The 18,138-nt window shown below is 44.2% G+C and overlaps 3 protein-coding genes across 4 annotated transcripts in view; 2 read left to right on the top strand and 1 right to left on the bottom strand.

Moving 5' to 3' along the window:
• Positions 1-442: 442 nt before the first annotated feature.
• On the bottom strand, positions 443-3,186 carry anapc16 (anaphase promoting complex subunit 16). Its single transcript, XM_083688166.1, has 4 exons — positions 3,045-3,186; positions 2,620-2,766; positions 1,305-1,379; positions 443-1,007 (listed from the first exon to the last, which is right to left on the bottom strand). The coding sequence occupies exons 2-4, from the start codon at positions 2,759-2,761 to the stop codon at positions 898-900; spliced, it is 327 nt and encodes a 108-aa protein (XP_083544292.1). The 5' UTR covers positions 2,762-2,766; positions 3,045-3,186; the 3' UTR covers positions 443-897.
• An 82-nt stretch (positions 3,187-3,268) lies between these two features.
• ascc1 (activating signal cointegrator 1 complex subunit 1) lies at positions 3,269-14,393 on the top strand. 2 transcript variants are annotated; one of them, XM_083687338.1, is made up of 10 exons: positions 3,269-3,466; positions 3,688-3,787; positions 3,944-4,041; positions 4,164-4,342; positions 4,668-4,801; positions 4,940-5,059; positions 5,251-5,375; positions 6,125-6,198; positions 7,353-7,493; positions 13,660-14,393. In XM_083687338.1, exons 1-9 carry the CDS (start codon positions 3,346-3,348, stop codon positions 7,467-7,469), a joined length of 1,068 nt encoding a protein of 355 aa, XP_083543464.1. In that variant the 5' UTR covers positions 3,269-3,345; the 3' UTR covers positions 7,470-7,493; positions 13,660-14,393. The 2 variants fall into 2 exon arrangements, with proteins under 2 accessions (XP_083543464.1, XP_083543465.1); XM_083687339.1 differs by having other exon boundaries at positions 7,353-7,497.
• Positions 14,394-16,532: 2,139 nt separating this feature from the next.
• LOC310817296 (testican-2) overlaps positions 16,533-18,138 on the top strand; it is a gene marked incomplete at both ends in the record, with an annotated part of 34,162 nt that continues 32,556 nt past the window's right edge. Inside the window, one exon of the mRNA XM_083687808.1 lies at positions 16,533-16,721. Coding sequence (XP_083543934.1) covers positions 16,533-16,721 — 189 coding nt within the window. The remainder of the gene's footprint in view (positions 16,722-18,138) is intronic.

Here is an 18,138-nt window from a genome sequence, read left to right as displayed (position 1 = left end):
CCATGATAGTACAACCATGATAGTACAGCCATGATAGTACATCCATGATAGTACAGTACAACCATGATAGTACAGCCATGATAGTACAGTACAGCCATGATAGTACAGCCATGATAGTACAGTACAGCCATGATAGTACAGCCAGGATAGTACAGCCATGGATAGTACAGCCATGATAGTACAGCCATGATAGTACAGACAGCCATGATAGTACAGCCATGTAGGAAAAACAATGCCTCCCTCCTGTGGGTTGTACTGAGTCACTGTAGGCCTAGATCCTCTCTTCCTCTTCGGCGCCTGCAGTAGGAACAGGAGGCTGAACAATAGCAGCAAGAATGACTCTAGCTCTGGTTCTCCTGTTTAAACCGTGTGGTGACAATCCATCACAACGATTGTAGCCAAAGTCAAGGCTACCGTGCAAATCAAAACTCAAAGCTTTAAACATACTTGATATGTACACGTTTTATTCCCAGGCTTCAATCAATCAAAATCCAAGCACATTTTACTTTACATTTTAATACAGTCAGTGGATGATCAAAAATGCTATCCTGATTTCTTAAAAAAAGGACAATAGTAAAACACTGATAAAACGTTCATTTCCCCCTACCATGACATGATAATCCGTAGCAACGGTAACTAAGGTTTCACAACATTGGCCGATTCCTAATGTAACAGCATGAACATTCGTTCAAATGTAAATTTAAAAAATGATGTGCAGCAACAAACAATATTATACGTACATTTTGTGGATGTTTAAATCAAGTCCCATTCAGCTGAGACAAAAAAATGAAACGGATTGTAGAGAAATTCTGTCCTTTCTCCACATTTCAAAACAGCCATTCAGAAGGTGACATATTAACCAACGGTGACTACTGTACTACCGGGCAGGTCTTTATTTTACGACGGTGTGAATCCCAGAAGTTGCTCGATTGGTTTGTAACGCCACTCGTCTGCTTCCAGTTCTTCAACCAAACTCGCAAGTTTCTCCATCCGAGACACCTGTTGATCTACGCAAATACAAAAACACGTTATAAAAGGGTTATTTAATATGCAGAGTCAGGGAAAACACAGTGTCATATAATCTAACAGAGACCAACCCAGTAAAGGCACCTATTGTTTCACTGTTCACTGTCCGAGTGAGCCATACTGGAGATGTTGATGCACAGCAATTATATTGTTATTCTAAAAACGTTCATGACTGATGTACCCTTTTCCCAAAGCAACAAGTTATTTATATTACACCTACATGATGATACCCATAACAATGTCGCCACGATGAACAAACTGTGAAATGACTGACTTACCGTGCTTCACTTGTTTCAGAGTTGATGCAACTTGGTAGCTGAATACAGACTCACATAAGAATCTGTCAGAGCCGTCTGAAAAACACAGATGCACAAATCACGATAAATGAAAAATAATAAGGGCCCCATTTCCATGTACATCAAACATACAAATGTAAGGTGTTATTATAATACAGCATTATGTCATGATCCACGGCCTACAGATACCTAAGTGGTCAGAATGAATGATCTAAATCCTGCTGTCATCTGAGGAAGACAGTGGCCTAGTTAAACCATTATCCAACTTCTCACATTATCCAAACATGTGCCAATCAGCGTGTGTGCAGTATGGAAACTGTATAGACAAAGACTACACAACAACAACAACAACAACAACAACAACAACAACAACAACAACAACAACAACAACAACAACAACAACAACAACAACAACAACTTAGACAAAGAGGACCAGAAACCCTCATGCCTCATGCCTGTCCCACTTATCCATGTGCCCTTTGTCTTTGACCCCAGAACGTCCGCAGTTCCCCGGTACGATCCCAACCGAGCACATTAATTACTGCGTTCTGCAGCTATGAGGTCACAAAGCAAGGGCAAGCAGCCAGACGGGCCTTCTGCTCCCTCAAACACCAAATCCTCTTATGATTTGGCATTGGGTGCTATGTGGAGCACAGAAGGTCAATTACAGAGTGGGGTGCCATGGGAACAGGGAAAACTTGCCTTAGGATTAGATCAAAGCAGTTTGTTCTCTGCGTAGTCTCAGAGATTAGATTCAGGGTTCCGAGATTATTCCCTGCGTAAACTCAAGTCTGGGCTGGTGACACTTGAGGTGAAGTCAGATATTTTGCGGCGGAAGGCAGGCAGACGCTGTAGGTGCTTTCTGATGAATTAGCACAACTAGAGATTACATGGGCACCACCAGGGAGGAGCATTAATCTGTGGTACGCTCACAGGCACTGTGACGTCGGTCCAGACAGTCTTATCTCCAACCCTGACCCAAACTGGACATCAACAGGGTGGCAGGTGCCAATGACGTCTCCATGTCTTGATGTCACCAAGGGCTACGGAAGGGGGTTTTATTTGTATTTATTTTTACAGCTAAGAGCATCAAGAGTATGGCCTGTTGCTCAGCTCAGCCCAGCCCAGTGCATGGCATTCTGAAAGTTACTGACGCAGTGAAGAACACAGTAGGTTCTGGAGCATAGTACAGATTCTAAAGACCATTCGTTCATGACATCTGATAGGCAACGTCCTGAACGTCCCAGACAATGGGCTCCGACTGGAAATGTATATCAAAGCCTATGCTATTGAATACCTTCCATCATCTCCCCGGCTCCTTTGGGATAGGTATACAGGACCTTTCGTGGGGGGATGAGTTCTGAAGCACTGAATCCGGACCCGGTCACGGAGCTCCCGCTGACCCCTCCAGCCGAGGAGGACGAGGAGGACGCGGCCATTCCAACTGATGATGCACATTAAGAAATAAACACATATTCATCATAAATCCTACACAGTCCAAAACACGACAGAAAACATCACTTTCAGTCACAATAGAAGAAATGCATACTAGCTACCACGAATGTGTCGAGCTGGCTTGCTCTACAGTGTCACTGACTATCGTTAAGTGAATGTAACGCATTGCGACAAAAGTAAACCTTGCGTACGTGTAAATTCAGAAGCGAAATAGCGATTGAAATGGATAAAACATGAACGTTTTTGCTGTTTTGTTGGTTAGCTTACTTTGTTTATGTTGGCTCTCGACAATGGCAACGCTTTACGTTCAAAACCAAAACAATTGCGTTGAAATGTGTCTAAACATAGATATATAACTAGTCGAAATCGGATTGTTGAACATTGAACACCCATCCATATTCAGTACATATCAGCGATTACGTAATCAGTTGCTTCAGGTTTTCACTTTACGTCAAACTGCCGTATGTCGCACAACAGCGTGATATGTCGGACATCTGTCAGTAGCCAATACGTCTGTTTATCCTACAGCTTTATCTATTCAGAATCACTCATCCTAGCAATTGTAACAATGGACATTTTACGCCCAACTCTGATAAACATAAACGGAAGAATTTACAGAAGAAACACCGTCAAGGAAGAGCAGTATGAAGAGGAGGAAGAGGAGGACCTTTCCTACATGGGAACACCTGGTAATAACAACAGTAACAACAGCGATGTGGCACAGAAGAAAGTGCCGAGTAGATCTGTTGTATTGTTTGATAGTATAGGCTACAGTTCAGCTAAAAGAGTACAGGAATAGTTACTAATCTCAAGCTGTGTAACACCTGTTTCAGCCACACACACACATCACTGCACCTATGATGAGCCGTTTGTTGCAAGTCTCACACATCTTTCTCTTGTTGATGTTTAGAAAGTGAACAGTTTACAGACGAGCCCTGTGATAGCTACACCATCGAACAAACTGAGAAAGGTTTCAGCTGTGCCATTGATGTCCCAAGCGTTCTCTACAAGTGAGTTATATCACGTCGGAGGCATGTGATGCATGCTGGCAGTCTTCCACCGCCGCACCGCTCGGTCAGGTTTGAGAGCGGTCAGATGTGCACACCTTCAACCAGAGTGGACAACCTACTGACCAGACTCAACTCTGTGTTTATTGTTTCTGGTAGATACATCATTGGAAAGAAAGGAGAGACGCGGCGACGTCTTGAATCGGACACGAGGACATCAATCAACATTCCAAAACAAGGAGTGGAAGGACAGATTGGTGAGTGGAACGGGACTTTATTTTGTCCGTCTTGAATGAAAGTATGTTGACCGAATGTCTGTCCTTTCTCTCTGCGGTAAGGATTTGCACTCACTCATGTGTGTCCTCCTTTTGACCCACAGTGATCACTGGCTCCCAGAGGTCTGCAGTGTCCTCTGCTGTCACCCGCGTTGAGGTCCTCATAGAGAGCTTCCGCAAGAAGCAGCCTTTCACTCACTTCCTGTCGTTTGCCTTGAACCACCCTCAAATCCAAGAGGGATTCCTGAGGTTCAAGGAAGAGGTCTTGAAGCAGTGTTCTCAGGTAAGATTGTTTGACTGTGGCAGGTAGGAGGGTTTGGTGATTTCTACTGTGATGCATAACATTCTTAGACTCAAAGGGGCGGTTTCCTGAACAGATTAAGCCTAGCCCTGGACTTAATCACACACCTAATGGAGAATCTCTATTGAAGATGCTTTTTAGTCTAGGATTAAGCAGGGAAGATAGATCTGGGAAACTGCCCATAAATTGATCATTTGGTGGGTATTGTTCAGTATGTGTGTGTTTGTATTGTTTTTTGGGGAATGGGATTGTGGGGTTAGTTCCTCTGTGCAGTCTGCTCACCTCAGGCCTCTCCCCTCTTCTGAAGGATCATGGAGTGGATGCAAGCATCTTCCAGAATCCTGCCAAGCTTCATCTGACAATTGGCACCCTGGCATTACTCAATGAAATGGAAGTGACCAGAGCTTGTGAGCAGCTCCAGCAATGTCAGGACTTTATCAAGTGGGTGCCTAACAACTGGACAGTTTGTTTGTGTTTGTGTGTGTGTGTGTGTGTGTGTGTGTGTGTGTGTGTGGGGGGGGGGGGGTTGTCTTAAGGTTGTAGGAGCATACATTAACTGTCTATTGGATGTGCTTTCAGGGACATCACAGAAGGAAAGCCTCTCCCGTTGGAGGTGACAGGGATTGAGTACATGAACGATGACCCCGCCATGGTGGACGTCCTGTATGCCAAGGTCCAAGTGAAGGACGGGTCTGACAAGTAAGGGTGCACAGCTTGGTCGTTTCCCTTATTGTTAGAATGGGGGAACACCGATTGGTTTTCATACCCATGCTTTTCTGTGTTTTACCCCAGTTTGACAGTGCTCATTGGTTATACCTTGTCAGTTTTGCTCCTCCTCACTCAACCATGAGGCCCAGCTCATGACTCTTCTCGATGGCTTTGTGTGCCAGGCTGCAGGTGATCGCAGACCGACTGGTGGGTCACTTTGTCGCGGCAGGGCTGATGGTCAGGGAGTGGGACCGAGTGAAGCTGCACGGCACCATCATGAACACACTGTACCGGAAGGATCCATCAGGTTGGGGAACTGGCGTCCATTTTGTCTTACGGACAAAATCGTTTTTAAACCAGATAATTTGATCGCACTGAGAAGGTAGCCTATAGTCCTGTTCCCAAAATCTGGAAGCAGTCAATATATGATGTCATTATACCCCCCTATTTATCAATTATCCCCTTAATCTAATAGCCGGGACGCAAACTGGTAACCAGTGGCAGGAAGACTGCATTCTGAGAAATGACAACAACAACAACAACAACAATGTTGATCAGAACAGCGTCTGTGAGCAGCCAGCCCTCCTCTTGGCCAGAGCCCTGTTTGTGTGCGCTGAGCAGTGTGTTTTTCCGACCGCAGTAACAAAAGGTTCATTCATTTGGCCATGGATCAAGTCCAGCCCCAGTCCCCAAACATGAGTTTGTGCAGGCCTGGCCAACAACACTGCACAAAGGACAACACTAACCATGTTTACGTGTTTGAGAAACAGCCAGGGGACTGTTGAAATCCACTAGTAGTTTTTTGTTATATGTGTTGACATCAGGAGAGTGTATTCTGGTTTCAGTTTTCAGAAATCGAATTATCCGGACTCTCTGACATATCCCTGTGTATTCGTGAGTGGTAAACATGTTCATATTGTTTGTTGATTAATAGTATACATTCTGGAATGTGTCAGTTTGTTAAAGCCTGCCCTGTGGAAATGGACACTTATCCCCTATCCTTTCCATGAGTTTCTGCATGTCTTGCACTCTCTGGTGATTTCGTTTGTTTTCCAGCTGAAGAAAAGGGTGGATCAGGAAGACAGAACTTGAAGGAGAGAGAAGCCTTTGATGCCAGGAACGTGTTAAAGGTCAGAGGAAATCAAATCACCCCTCTTACCTCCATTTATTCACAACTTGTGTATTTTATTATATATATATATATAAAGCAGTACTGTGTGTCAAATGCAAGTTTTCTCTCTGGGAAAATATAGTTGACCTTATCTTATTACGGACCTCTAGGTGGTTGCTCAACTCTGTCAGTACAAACATATAACCTCACCTCGCCCAAGTTTATTTCTCTCTTTGCTATTTGAGTTGCATCAGATTGTGTGGAACGGCATGGGGAAAAAGTCGCTCATGTACTGCATCAGGATTTGGCACATTTAGCAAGATGGTAGCCAGCCAGGTTGCGTGTTAGCAACAGAGAGACTCATTTCCTCTGTTACATGTGGATCCGCTGCCCTCTGGTGGCCGTTTTCAATAACTACAATGGTATTTTCCTGGAGTTCTATCGGTTTAATAGAGGTTTGATTGAGCTTGACATGTATGCCTGACAGCCGTCAAGCTCAATCTTGCTGACATGCTTGCTGCCAAGCGAGCTGATTTTTTGGCAGGCCAAAGATATTTTAGAATTTCTCCGACTTGGCATGGCTGCCAGTAGCGTGGTCTGTTTGCTTATCAACACTCAGACCCCTTAAAGCTGTAAAGACAGTTAGCGTTCAAATAGCCTAAGTTACACTACAGTCATCTTTGAACTTGATTCACATTTACTGTACGTGTGCCGCTCTGAATGTTGTGTCCCAGTCACCCAAGCCATTATTATTTGTCATTATTGGGACTGAGAATGACACTTGAGTCCCTGCCGTGTGTTCGGGTGGCTGTTACCATAGAAACGTCGTGTTTGTGAGAGATGGCTCATCTGATTGATGCTCCTGGAATGGCATCTCAGCAGCACTGCATAATGGCAAAAACAATATTTCCAAATACACAAAGAAATGACATGTAGCCCTACTTGAGGTGAATGGAGGGGATTTAAATGTCAGGCTGGCTTCACTCATGCCAAAAGGGTTCAGCCCTCCAAAATGACACCATTAAAGTGTGAGTTTGAGATGCTGTGAGGACATCCTGTTCTATCATTTTCCTCCCTTTTGTCGTCGTTCGTCTCCCTGTCACAGGATTGATGCGTTGGATATGTCGACGTTACGGATCATGTCAAGCCCCTCTCTTGCTGTTGTCATTGCAGAACTTTGGTTCGTACCATTTCGGGGGTTTAGATCTGAATGTTGTCCAGATGTCCCAGCGTTACTCCACAGACTGCGCTGGATTCTACACCTCAGCTGGTCACCTCAACTTCTCGTGAAGATGGACTGCCCTGAACGTGAAGGTAGGTAAATAAAAAGAACACAAACTGAACTCACAAAGACATTCGAACAGTGAATACGACACGATCTTAAGACATGACGAAGTCAGACACCTCTTAACCTCCTCCCTAGGCATAACTGGAATAACAACGGCTCAATCCTGGCCTTAGCGGGAGTGAATTTACTGAGTCAAGTACTGCTATAAGAACAACCACCACATTTTTCTGCCTCGTCTGTTCAACGACCATCTTGTCATCGCTCAGACACCGATGTGCAAAGAGAGAAAACATGAAAAACAAAAACATTGTCCCCTGGGGAGGGGAGTGCTGTGGAAGATGACGCACGCGAAGTAAAGCCGATGCCTATGCGCCGTCCGTTTCCGGCTTCGGCTCAATGAAGGCCAAGTTTGACACATTGGTCCACCAGGCCTTTCGAGACGAGGCTAGTTACCTCTTGACAGTTGTATTCCTCTCAGGGTGCAGCATGGACATTATTGGCCACCAGGGGGCACCGATAGAGCGGCGTTTGGGAGTTGAATAGCTGGTATAGGTCTAGAATGTCAGAGAGATTTCTTTTTTTATTATTTATTTATTTTCACATTCCTTCTATCTACTATCGAATAAATAAGGTGGAGGCGTAGAGACGTCTATGTTGGGAGAAGAGATCAGAAACGTCTCTGTTTGATAAACTTAACCTTTTTATGTCACAATCAACACAACATGACAGGCTTTACTGTGTCAGTGCCCCTCCATCACATTCCCACTGTCCTCCGTCCTCCATCACAATCTCCCTGTCCTCCGTCCTCCATCACAATCTCCCTGTCCTCCGTCCTCCATCACATTCCCACTGTCCTCCGTCCTCCATCACAATCTCCCTGTCCTCCGTCCTCCATCACAATCTCCCTGTCCTCCGTCCTCCATCACATTCCCACTGTCCTCCGTCCTCCATCACAATCTCCCTGTCCTCCGTCCTCCATCTGATTCTGCTCTCACTGCAGTCTGTGAGCTCCGGAAGTGGAGGCAGTCGTTTGGAACGTGTACAGTACACGTTCGCCTGTTCATCTGTCTCAGTCCGGCTCAGCCCGGCTCAGCCCGGCTCAGTCCGGCTCAGTCCGGCTCAGTCCGGCTCAGCTCAGCCCTGCTCAGCGCTGCTCAGCCTTCCCGTCCCCCCGCCGGCTACAGGGGGAGGTGCCGCCCACTGCTTTGCATGCAGGAGGGCGATTGCTGGGTGGCCACAAGTCACGCTGATTGGAGTCGAGGGCGCAGCTTTTTTCTGTCAGCTCTGAGCTGATTTGAGCTGCTGTAACGGCATAATTTCCCCTCTGGGATCAATGAAGTATCTATCTATTGTCCACTTAGCTATCTATGTATGTATGTATCTATCTATCTATCTATCTATTGTCCATCTAGCTATCTAGCTATCTATGTATGTATCTATCTATCTGTCTGTCTACCTGTCTATCTATCTATCTAATCTATCTATCTATGTATCTATGTATGTATGTATCTATGTATGTATGTATCTGTCTGTCTGTCTGTCTGCCTGCCCCCTCATCCCACCCGCCTACCATTTCACTGTTGTGATCATCCCCGTGTTCCTGGAGCCTAGTCAACACAACCGCTTAGACAGAGATATGTAAATTACGCCTGTCAGGCAACACATGGCCACCCCCAGAACATTAATTGTGGCACGGTTCTAGGGTACAATTTATGCCTCAGCCCTGGCATGGTATGGCATGGCATGGCATGGAGGGAGGGAGGGGGGGGAGGGAAGGGAAGGGAAGGGGGGGAAGAGAGACAGAGACAGAGACAGAGACAGACCTAATCAGCCACTGTGATGTCTCCTGAGACATTTCTCTGCTTGTTAGTGACAGGGCCAGATAAAAATCACACTCAGGTAAACGTCAAGACTTCCTGGGAAAACATCAATACCTCTCCAAGTAAACACGGAGCGAAGGAGGCTCATTTGCAAGTTGATTAAATTCAACGAGATGGCAGTCTTATTTTAGTTTTGGCAGTAGACATGATTCAGGAGGCATGGGGGCGGGGGTGAGGGGGTGAGGGGGGGGGGTAAAGGTTTCCAAGAATTAATGTGTAGATGTCCTAAAACGTGTCAGGAAACAACGCCATACGTCATGCGGGCTCGGGGTGAGGCTGAAGTCAGGTTTAGATTCTGCGTTCAGTTGGCCCTGTGTAGGAGTGAAGTGCCAAACGTAGATGTGGCTCCCTGAAACCCTGAGCTCTGCGGTGGTCTAAATTGCTCCCTTTTCTGTATTTGCCTCGTCTTTCTGCTGTTCTCCAGCTAATCGTCTTTGTTACGTGATGGTTAGGCCCGGTCTGGACAAGCTGATGTTCTGTTTCCGCTTGTTTGTGTGGCCACAGCCTGACTTGCATCTTTGTGGGCCCGTGTACATCTCTGTGCCTAATTAGCTGGATCTCTGCTTCCTGCAGTGTGAAGCTCTAGCGATGACCCCAGAGGTTTCTAGGCCTGCATGTGTCCCTTTCAATAAAGCCTGTTTAATGAGATCCCAGAGCTACACTCGTTTGTGGGAGCTAGCTACCGTAGACGTTTGCCTGTAGGGATTTTCCGCTGAGATGTCTTCAAATGTCATCAAATATTTCTTCTTCTTTTATTTTATTTTTTTTCTTGCGCTTTATGATTTACAAAGAAGGTTGTTCATTATAAAGATTCTATTTTTTTTTTTTTCACAGGAAATTGATTGGAAACTCATTTGATTTATAAAAATGAGTGGTTTTGTTTTCGTCTCAGTGATTTCGTTGGACATGAATTGAATAGTGTTTGGTTTGGTATCAAAGCGATTCATTGGACATGAATTGAATAGTGTTTCGTTTGGTGAATCGTAGCGATACAGTAGGTCTTCTCGTTCCTGCGGGCCCCGTGGGTCAGGGCAGTTGTCAACAGATTTGCTGAGAGGGAGAAAAAGCCTTTTCCCGTGAGATGAAGAATCTCCTCCAGTACATTGACATCTCTCTCCTTTTCTGCTTAGGAGAGCAAAGAGAAACCAATGCGATCTTGGAGAACAGTGTTGTGTGCAAAGCAATCACCTCGTCCTGAGTAGGCTGTAATAACACTGTAAGACGGGGTAATTAAAAACACGCTGTTGTTTCTACTGCTTCACCAAAGCCCAGATTAAATATGCTCTTTCTGAAATTAATTTGAAAAGAGATGCATCTGAAGAAGTGCTTACAACCTATGAAATTTAAATATGAATTTGGTTCCTGAAGTTTGTCCTATTTTTGTTTGTCAAACGAGCTATCTAAATATATTGCTCATACTTAATTTAATTTTTTGCATATTTAATTTGATGCCAGTTACCCAAAAGTAGACTTTTAGTCTTATGGAAATATGTCATTTAGCCGATGTTTGACATTTATCATTTAGCTGATGATCTCCCTCCCTCCCAAATAATATTGATATTTGATGTCTGATATTGATATTCAAAGGCACACCATGCGATTCTTCATACTGTAATGAGAAATGAATCTCTCATTGAGGCGGATTGGATATATCTTGAAAGGTGCAGGGAGAAAAAGACCAAGAAGAAGAAGACGTTTGAAAGACGTTTGACCTTTAAGAAGTGCAGATATGTTTGATTAACATGCCTTAAGTGACTGGAACACACAGGAAGATGATTCAGCAGCTAATGCCTTTTTTAAGGTCAGGGTAACTTTTTTCATTAAGTGTCCTGCCTTTAAACTGCTAATAGCTTTAGGTTCATTAAAAATACCAATGCTGTTTAAGATTTGTATTCTCAGGCCAGTTAAACAAGAGTGATATGAAGCATTCGGGCCTCCCTCCAAAAGACCTCTTCATCCCCACTACCCCCCTGTACAAGTTTCTCTCCTGTAAGTAAATAAAAAAGTAATTCTTCCTTTTTCTAGCATTGTGACTGCCAATAGCCCCTGGTCCTAGCATAGATTTCTTTTTCTGATGATTACTGATGGATGGATGATTCACTTACTTATACAGACAAATGTGTTTGTTTTTAAGTCTCTTTGGATAAAGGCGTCTGCTAAATGCCATAAGTGTAAATGTAAATTCAGCTACGGTGCTCTCAGAGTCATAATCGTGTCTTTCGGTAGCAGCTCCCGAAAGGAGTCAGGTCGCAACCCCCCAACCAGCTTTCCCGACAAAACCCTTTCCTCCCTTTGGTAGGAATTAGTTTGAACATCAGAGAATCTTTTGTAAACGCCTGATAGCGCAAGGTTGTTCTTCAGACGAGGGAGGCGGCTCCGAACAACAGCTGCTGTTGTCATGAACAAACAAGGAGGCTGTCCGCAGGGACGGGATATGATTGCATATGGAGTGTGACAGTGTTGCCGCTCATTCCTTTCATCAGCGTTTGTTTCTTTATGTTCCGTCTGACACGCGAGGGGAGAGCCACTGACATTCACAGTTGTGCTTCACCGAACGCATCATGGTGTCATTAACAGACACGAGGAGTGGCATCGATGGACAGTTCAATGCTGGGGTGTTTGAAATGTGCAATCTATGCGCGCGCACCCACGCACGCTTGAAGACAAACACACACACACACACACACTCGGAGACACACACACACACACACACACACTCGGAGACACACACACACACTCGGAGACACACACACACACACACACACTCGGAGACACACACACACACACAGTGAGAGGGCAGGCAGGTGACGCCAGCAGCAGCTCTTTATCATTCAGAGTGCTGAGTTTGGACTCTGGAGGGTATCTGCAGCTGTCAGTGTCTGTTTACGCTGGGATCCATCCACACAGGGAGAAAAGGCACAGCCATGTGTGTTTGAACAACAGTTGGCCAGCCAGCCAGCCAGCCAGCCAGCCAGCCAGCCAGCCAGCCAGGGCTTCTGTTAGTATTGTGTTCTGTTGCTGCAGAATACCTGATGAAAAGATGGAGGACAGGTTTCTGTGGCTTTAGCCACACCTAGACTCCAGCATGCCGGTGGATTGAACATTAGTGTGTGTTTCTAATCCTTCAGGAAGATGTGGTCGGCTATCTCGAATTATTCATTTGCCATTTATTTGCCTTTTCTTATTCTATTAAGTGTCAAGTCTGAACCAGTGTAGACCTGATCAATTACAGTGTTGTCTGTACATGGGAGCCTCCTCAACCATTTCATTATTCATTCATGCTCTTACCAACAGTCAGAAATAGATTTACTTGTTTTTTGAGGGCTTTGCCAGGTTGAAATCCCCTTTATACCTGCAGCTGCAGCTAATCTAATTGGCAGGCTGTGGACTGAAGCTGATGCACATTTCTTAATGATGGTAAGACTCAGACTTGAATCTAGCCACTCAAAGAAACTCTCTCCTACGTGACTAAGCATGTGGAAATGTGAAGCGTTAAGCACCCCTCTGGTCTATTGTGGACCTTTAATTGAAAAGGTGCTGTGTGAAGAATATTATGATATGCTCCAAATATCACAATATGGATGCACGCACACACACGCACACACGCACACACGCACACACACACGCACACACTGCAGTCAGACTGCTCCCCGCTAACTTTGCACTTGTAATAGCCGTGTGACCCAGTTTGAATCCAATTGAATTAGACGTACACACTTCTAACAACTCCCCTTACAGCTGTAAGTCACTTGAGATTACCCACTGAATGCTCCCAGTGACACTTATCGCCCACTAGAATATCCAAAAACCTCACCTTGCTTCCCGCACCCCACTGCACACAGTGTAGCATTAACAAATGTTGATGTATCATGTACCTTCCAGTGTGGTGCTCCCCAGAGCTGGTGTTGTTGGTCCAGGAGCAACTTGGGCAATGTCAAAGTAGAGTCACTTTTTACTCATTCGGTGCCGAGGGTGAATAAAGTCGTCCAAAATTGTCAACATCCTAGAGTGCCATGGGTGACTTTATTCACCCAAAATTCATAAATTATGATGCCTTATTTTGTAGCCAATCAACGTGTTGTTGCTAGGTAGACACCGCATAAAACACTTGGCACTCTGGGTGGTGAGTGTTCCGGAATTCTTTGGCAGTTGGTGAGCTAATGTTGTCCCAATACCATTGCAATTACGTTGAAGTAGCTGTTGATATATGTATTGCAAACCAATGTGATTGTACAAATGAATGTATGCTTATATTCCCCCCCTCCCCCAATAGAAATAACATAAAATAAAAATAAAAGATAATGTATTGCAGGTCAGAGCTGGATAAAGTGGCGATCAGTTGGAGGTGGTTGGCTTCCAGAATGGCCACAGACGGACCACTGGCTTGATGGACCGCTCGCTTTCACACCACGAAGGACTCTTCTGCATTAAACACCGAGCAATACCTGGCACCGGAAAGTGTTTTGCACAGACAATATAATTATTTTCCGGATGTGTTTACAGACTGGATTGCAAGGGGGTGAAAACAAACAATTGTCCTGGCCTGTATTCCTCCTGATTCTGTTGTTGACATTGGATGATGATGATGACAGAGACTTTATATTTCTTGAGGTTTCTACTCCAGGTTCGCTAATTTCCTCCATGGCATAACGGGCCATATTGTGTTAGGTTGATTCATCTGTTGAAAATCGTGAAAGATTAAACGGTAAATGATTCAAACTCCTTGTCTGTAGTTCTTTGCGATGTTCATTTAGTCGCTGGCATTTCAGTGTTATGTAGACCTCTTTTCTTTTTTTCTTTTTTTCTATATATATATATATAAAGTGTGACATGTCCCATCCATGTTTAATGAAACCTCCTCCCCTGTCTAGATAAGGAAAAGGAGGAGACGCTGATTGAACCCATTTACAGAGGTACTATGACTTGCTTGCCATAGCCTACTGTATGCATAGAGTAGATTGGAATGGGAGTGAGTGTATTTACATTTTGCTGATAATCAATATTTACAGATAAGCCACGCTGTGTAAATTCAATTTGTGCTGTGTACGGTCGTGTTATTCAAATCAAGTGTTTCTCCCTTCGACTTCCTTTGTGCAAACTGATTATGCTCACTGAATAGATGAGATGAGCTCGGTCATGGAGGGAGAGGGGGAGATGACATCAGTTAATCCAGCGTTTCAATTATAGGAGTTCTTCCACATCTCACCTCAAGGGACTGACAGGTGTGGGAGAAACCACTAGGTTCAATAAAAGCTTTCCAGACAGAATGTAATGTCTTGATATGCCTCGTCCCTTCTCACTGGAAATAAAGTATGATTGACTCAGCCTGAGTTGATGAGTGTTCTTGTTCGGCTTCTGAATACCAAGTGTATCTCACTGGCCTGTACACACAGAACTGGACTGTCGCCTGTCTGCAATATGCTGTAGCCCTGTATCAGATGTTCTTACACCCCAGACATCCACACGAGGGTCATAAGCAGGATTATGTTCTCCAGCAGTGCTGGTTCCTCGTGTTGTTTGTGAGGCCTCCAAGTCCCTCCGTATCGCTGTAATCCCCTGGGATAGGCACTGACATGCATGCCACGAGAAACAGGCTTACTTCAAGTCCACTCGAGTCACTGGTCATATGGGAGGACAGGACACGGCGGAGAGCTGTACATTGAAATGCTGGAAGCTTTGCCAGCTTCCTCTCGACAGTGTAAATATCAGGACGCAAGTGAGGAATGGGATAATAAATTGTGTGTGTGTGCGTGTGTGTGTGTGTGTGTGTGTGTGTGTGTGTGTGTGTGTGTGTGTGTGTGTGTGTGTGTGTGTCATACAGAGTCAGTCCAAATGTTCTTATAGGTGCAGATGAGCAGCAGGTCTGAACTGCAGCACTTGACCAGAAGCCTAAACTGCTGCAGTCAAGCGCTCCTGTACAGTAGTACTACTGCTGCATGACTCAGACGATCCAACCGTTCGTTCTGATTATGACATGATTAACGACGACCCGCTAATTACCACGTCGTGTCGAGGGCCACATTATGTCGACGTGCACAGCTGGCTGTCCTGGCAGGGCCCCTCTCTCCTGTCCTGACCTCGGAGTCCTGGAGATTCTGCAGATTCTGGATGATCCACATCGGCAGCATCAACTGTTTTGTTGTCTGCGGCAGAGTTCGTTTGCCTGGCTAAGCAAGCAAGCAAGCAAGCAAGCAAGCAAGGGGAAGTCATCCTGCCTCAGATCATTCAGCAATATGGGTAACCTTAACCCCAAGCAAACTCTAGCAGGGCATTATCAATGATCAATGGGATATTATATATATATATATACACACACACACACACACACACACACACACACACACACACACACACACACACATATATATATATATATATATATATATATATATATATATATATATATATATCAATCCATGGGAAAGAGAGAGAGGCAGAGGGAGTCAGCACATGACATGCAGCAGGGTTTAAGGAACAGGGATAGAGAGGGGAGTAGTTTAAGGGATGTTCCTAGATGAACTGTTCTGTTCTCAACACCAAGGGATTTAAACTGGAATCCTCTGTTCTATCTGTTTCCTTTGGTCCATACACGGTTCCCAGAAAAGCCATATAAGAGGTTCAGTGAATGTCTGCAACATATCATCATATCAATAAACGGGTATTCAGGTCATATTGGCAGATGAAAGAATATGTGGCTAAATGTATAGGATTCTGACATATTATATGAAGTATCTCCAAACTTACAGAAATCAGAAGAGAATATACGTTTAACTATTTCAACATGTAATGAGTAGTCTAGACCATGTAATTAGTAGTCTATGTCAATAGCTTAGAAGCCTTTAAATATGGGTTATAAACTTCATTTTATTGGCTTAATTTCAAATAAAATAAATGAACAGGTTTTATTTTAGAAACCGCCGACGTTTCTCTCTCTCTCTCTCTCTCTCTCTCTCTCTCTCTCTCTCTCTCTCTCTCTCTCTCTCTCTCTCTCTCTCTCTCTCTCTCTCTCTCTCTCTCTCCCTTTCCCTCTCCCTCTCTCCCTGAGTCTCTCCCTCTCATTCATACCCACTCTGCCCTGATCGCTGCCTGCAAGCGCGTCGGAGAGGAGAATATTCGAGTCGGGTAATATTGCACCGTAAAAACCTTGGATAGAGGACAGAATATACAGCGAACAGCGAGACGAATATGGCTGGGATGAGAGATCTGGCTTGCCTCCTGGTGCCGGTCCTAGCACTGGTCGGGTCATCGATGCAGGTGGATGTGAAAAGTGGGAAAGAGGCAGAAAAAGCTGGGAATTTCATGGAAGATGAGCAATGGCTGTCAACCATTTCTCAATACAGCCGTAAGATCAAACACTGGAATCGCTTTAGAGACGTGAGTGGGCTTTTAAAATCATCTTAAAATGAAAACATAATGTTGATAATATTCATAAGAGCGCAAACAAAGTCAGTATTTTTGTGAAGGTTTACGAAATAAATATTAGGTGATATATTGTTTATCCAGGTGAAGCCATATAGCCAATTGCGCGCAGTAAACGGTGATTCTCTTGGATGCACACCAAAGTGGTCGAGTGGATAACATGTAAAGTGAACATGAGCCCATCCAAATTCGGGAAATGAAACATTTTAAAAAGGGAATAAACACAACTCAATAATAACACAGGTATTATCACATTCTTCAATTCAAGGTGTCAGTCACGGCGATGGAATCGTGTGCGCTATTATGGCACAGATCTTGTGGATGATTGCTGTTCTATGTCGCAAAATTCAGATGCATTCAGCGGACATTTACATTTGGTTGATAATTAATTGACACAAAACAGTGTCAGTGCTTGAACCGAGATGGGTATTGTTTAAATATATAGTGTAATACACTAATTATAGGCTATCATGAATGAACAATCATTGATGGGCATTGTTTCCAATACTAGTAGTTCTATATTGTATATTGGCTATACTTTGTACCTCACATAATGAAAGTGTATTTTCTTAAATTCATTGCGTCAGTTTTGATAGTTTGTTGAATACGATTTTCTTCCAAATTGAATTGATTTACTCCACAACCTCAAATAGATGTAAACTACCGGTAAGCACATTTGGTGTAACCCAGGCTACATAATTTCTTGAAATCGCCTTCTCCTTCATTCCTGCAGTAAATCAATACCCAATTATTTTATGCACACAAGAAAGTGATCGTTGTGTAGAACATGGCTATATGAGCACAGTTTTACTACTGTTTCCGTATGTGTGTACTGTGTCTTGCATGTAAAGCCTACTGTAAAAAACGAAACAAAAAACAAAAACAAAAAAAACGGATTCTGTATGCAGACCGAATCCAATAGAGCCAGTTTAAGGAAATAGAACACTTGTGTGCCATGTGTGGATCTGTTGGACTTAGAGAAACATCTCTCCAAGCGATGAGACTGCTTAGCTCTCCTTAGCTCTGCTTAGGTCTCCTTAGCTCTACATGGCTAACTTTGAGATTCCTTCCATGGCCTGGAGTTGTATCTGTATTTACACTGATCAATATCTATCGATCTGCTCACACTGCTGCCCTCTGCATACAGTATGGAATGGGCTTCTGCGGCTTAGGACCATTGAGGAAAACACAAGGCCAGGCAACTAGCTGGTGGAATCGACAGAGCACAAATCACCTTTCCCTCCCGAAATCAAAGATATTCCAAAGAAAACAACCTTTTTTCCTCACTCCCCTCTGGAATTGCTGCCTGGTTGGATTATGAGCTGTAAGGCAAGCCTTACAGTATATAGTTATTTATTTCAACCACATGAGG

The sequence above is a fragment of the Argentina silus genome (genome assembly GCF_951799395.1).
Source record: "Argentina silus genome assembly, chromosome: 16".
NCBI classification, from domain to species: Eukaryota; Metazoa; Chordata; class Actinopteri; order Argentiniformes; family Argentinidae; genus Argentina; species Argentina silus.
The sequence above is the reverse complement of the archived record's forward strand: the minus strand, read 5'-3'. Positions and strand labels throughout refer to the sequence as shown.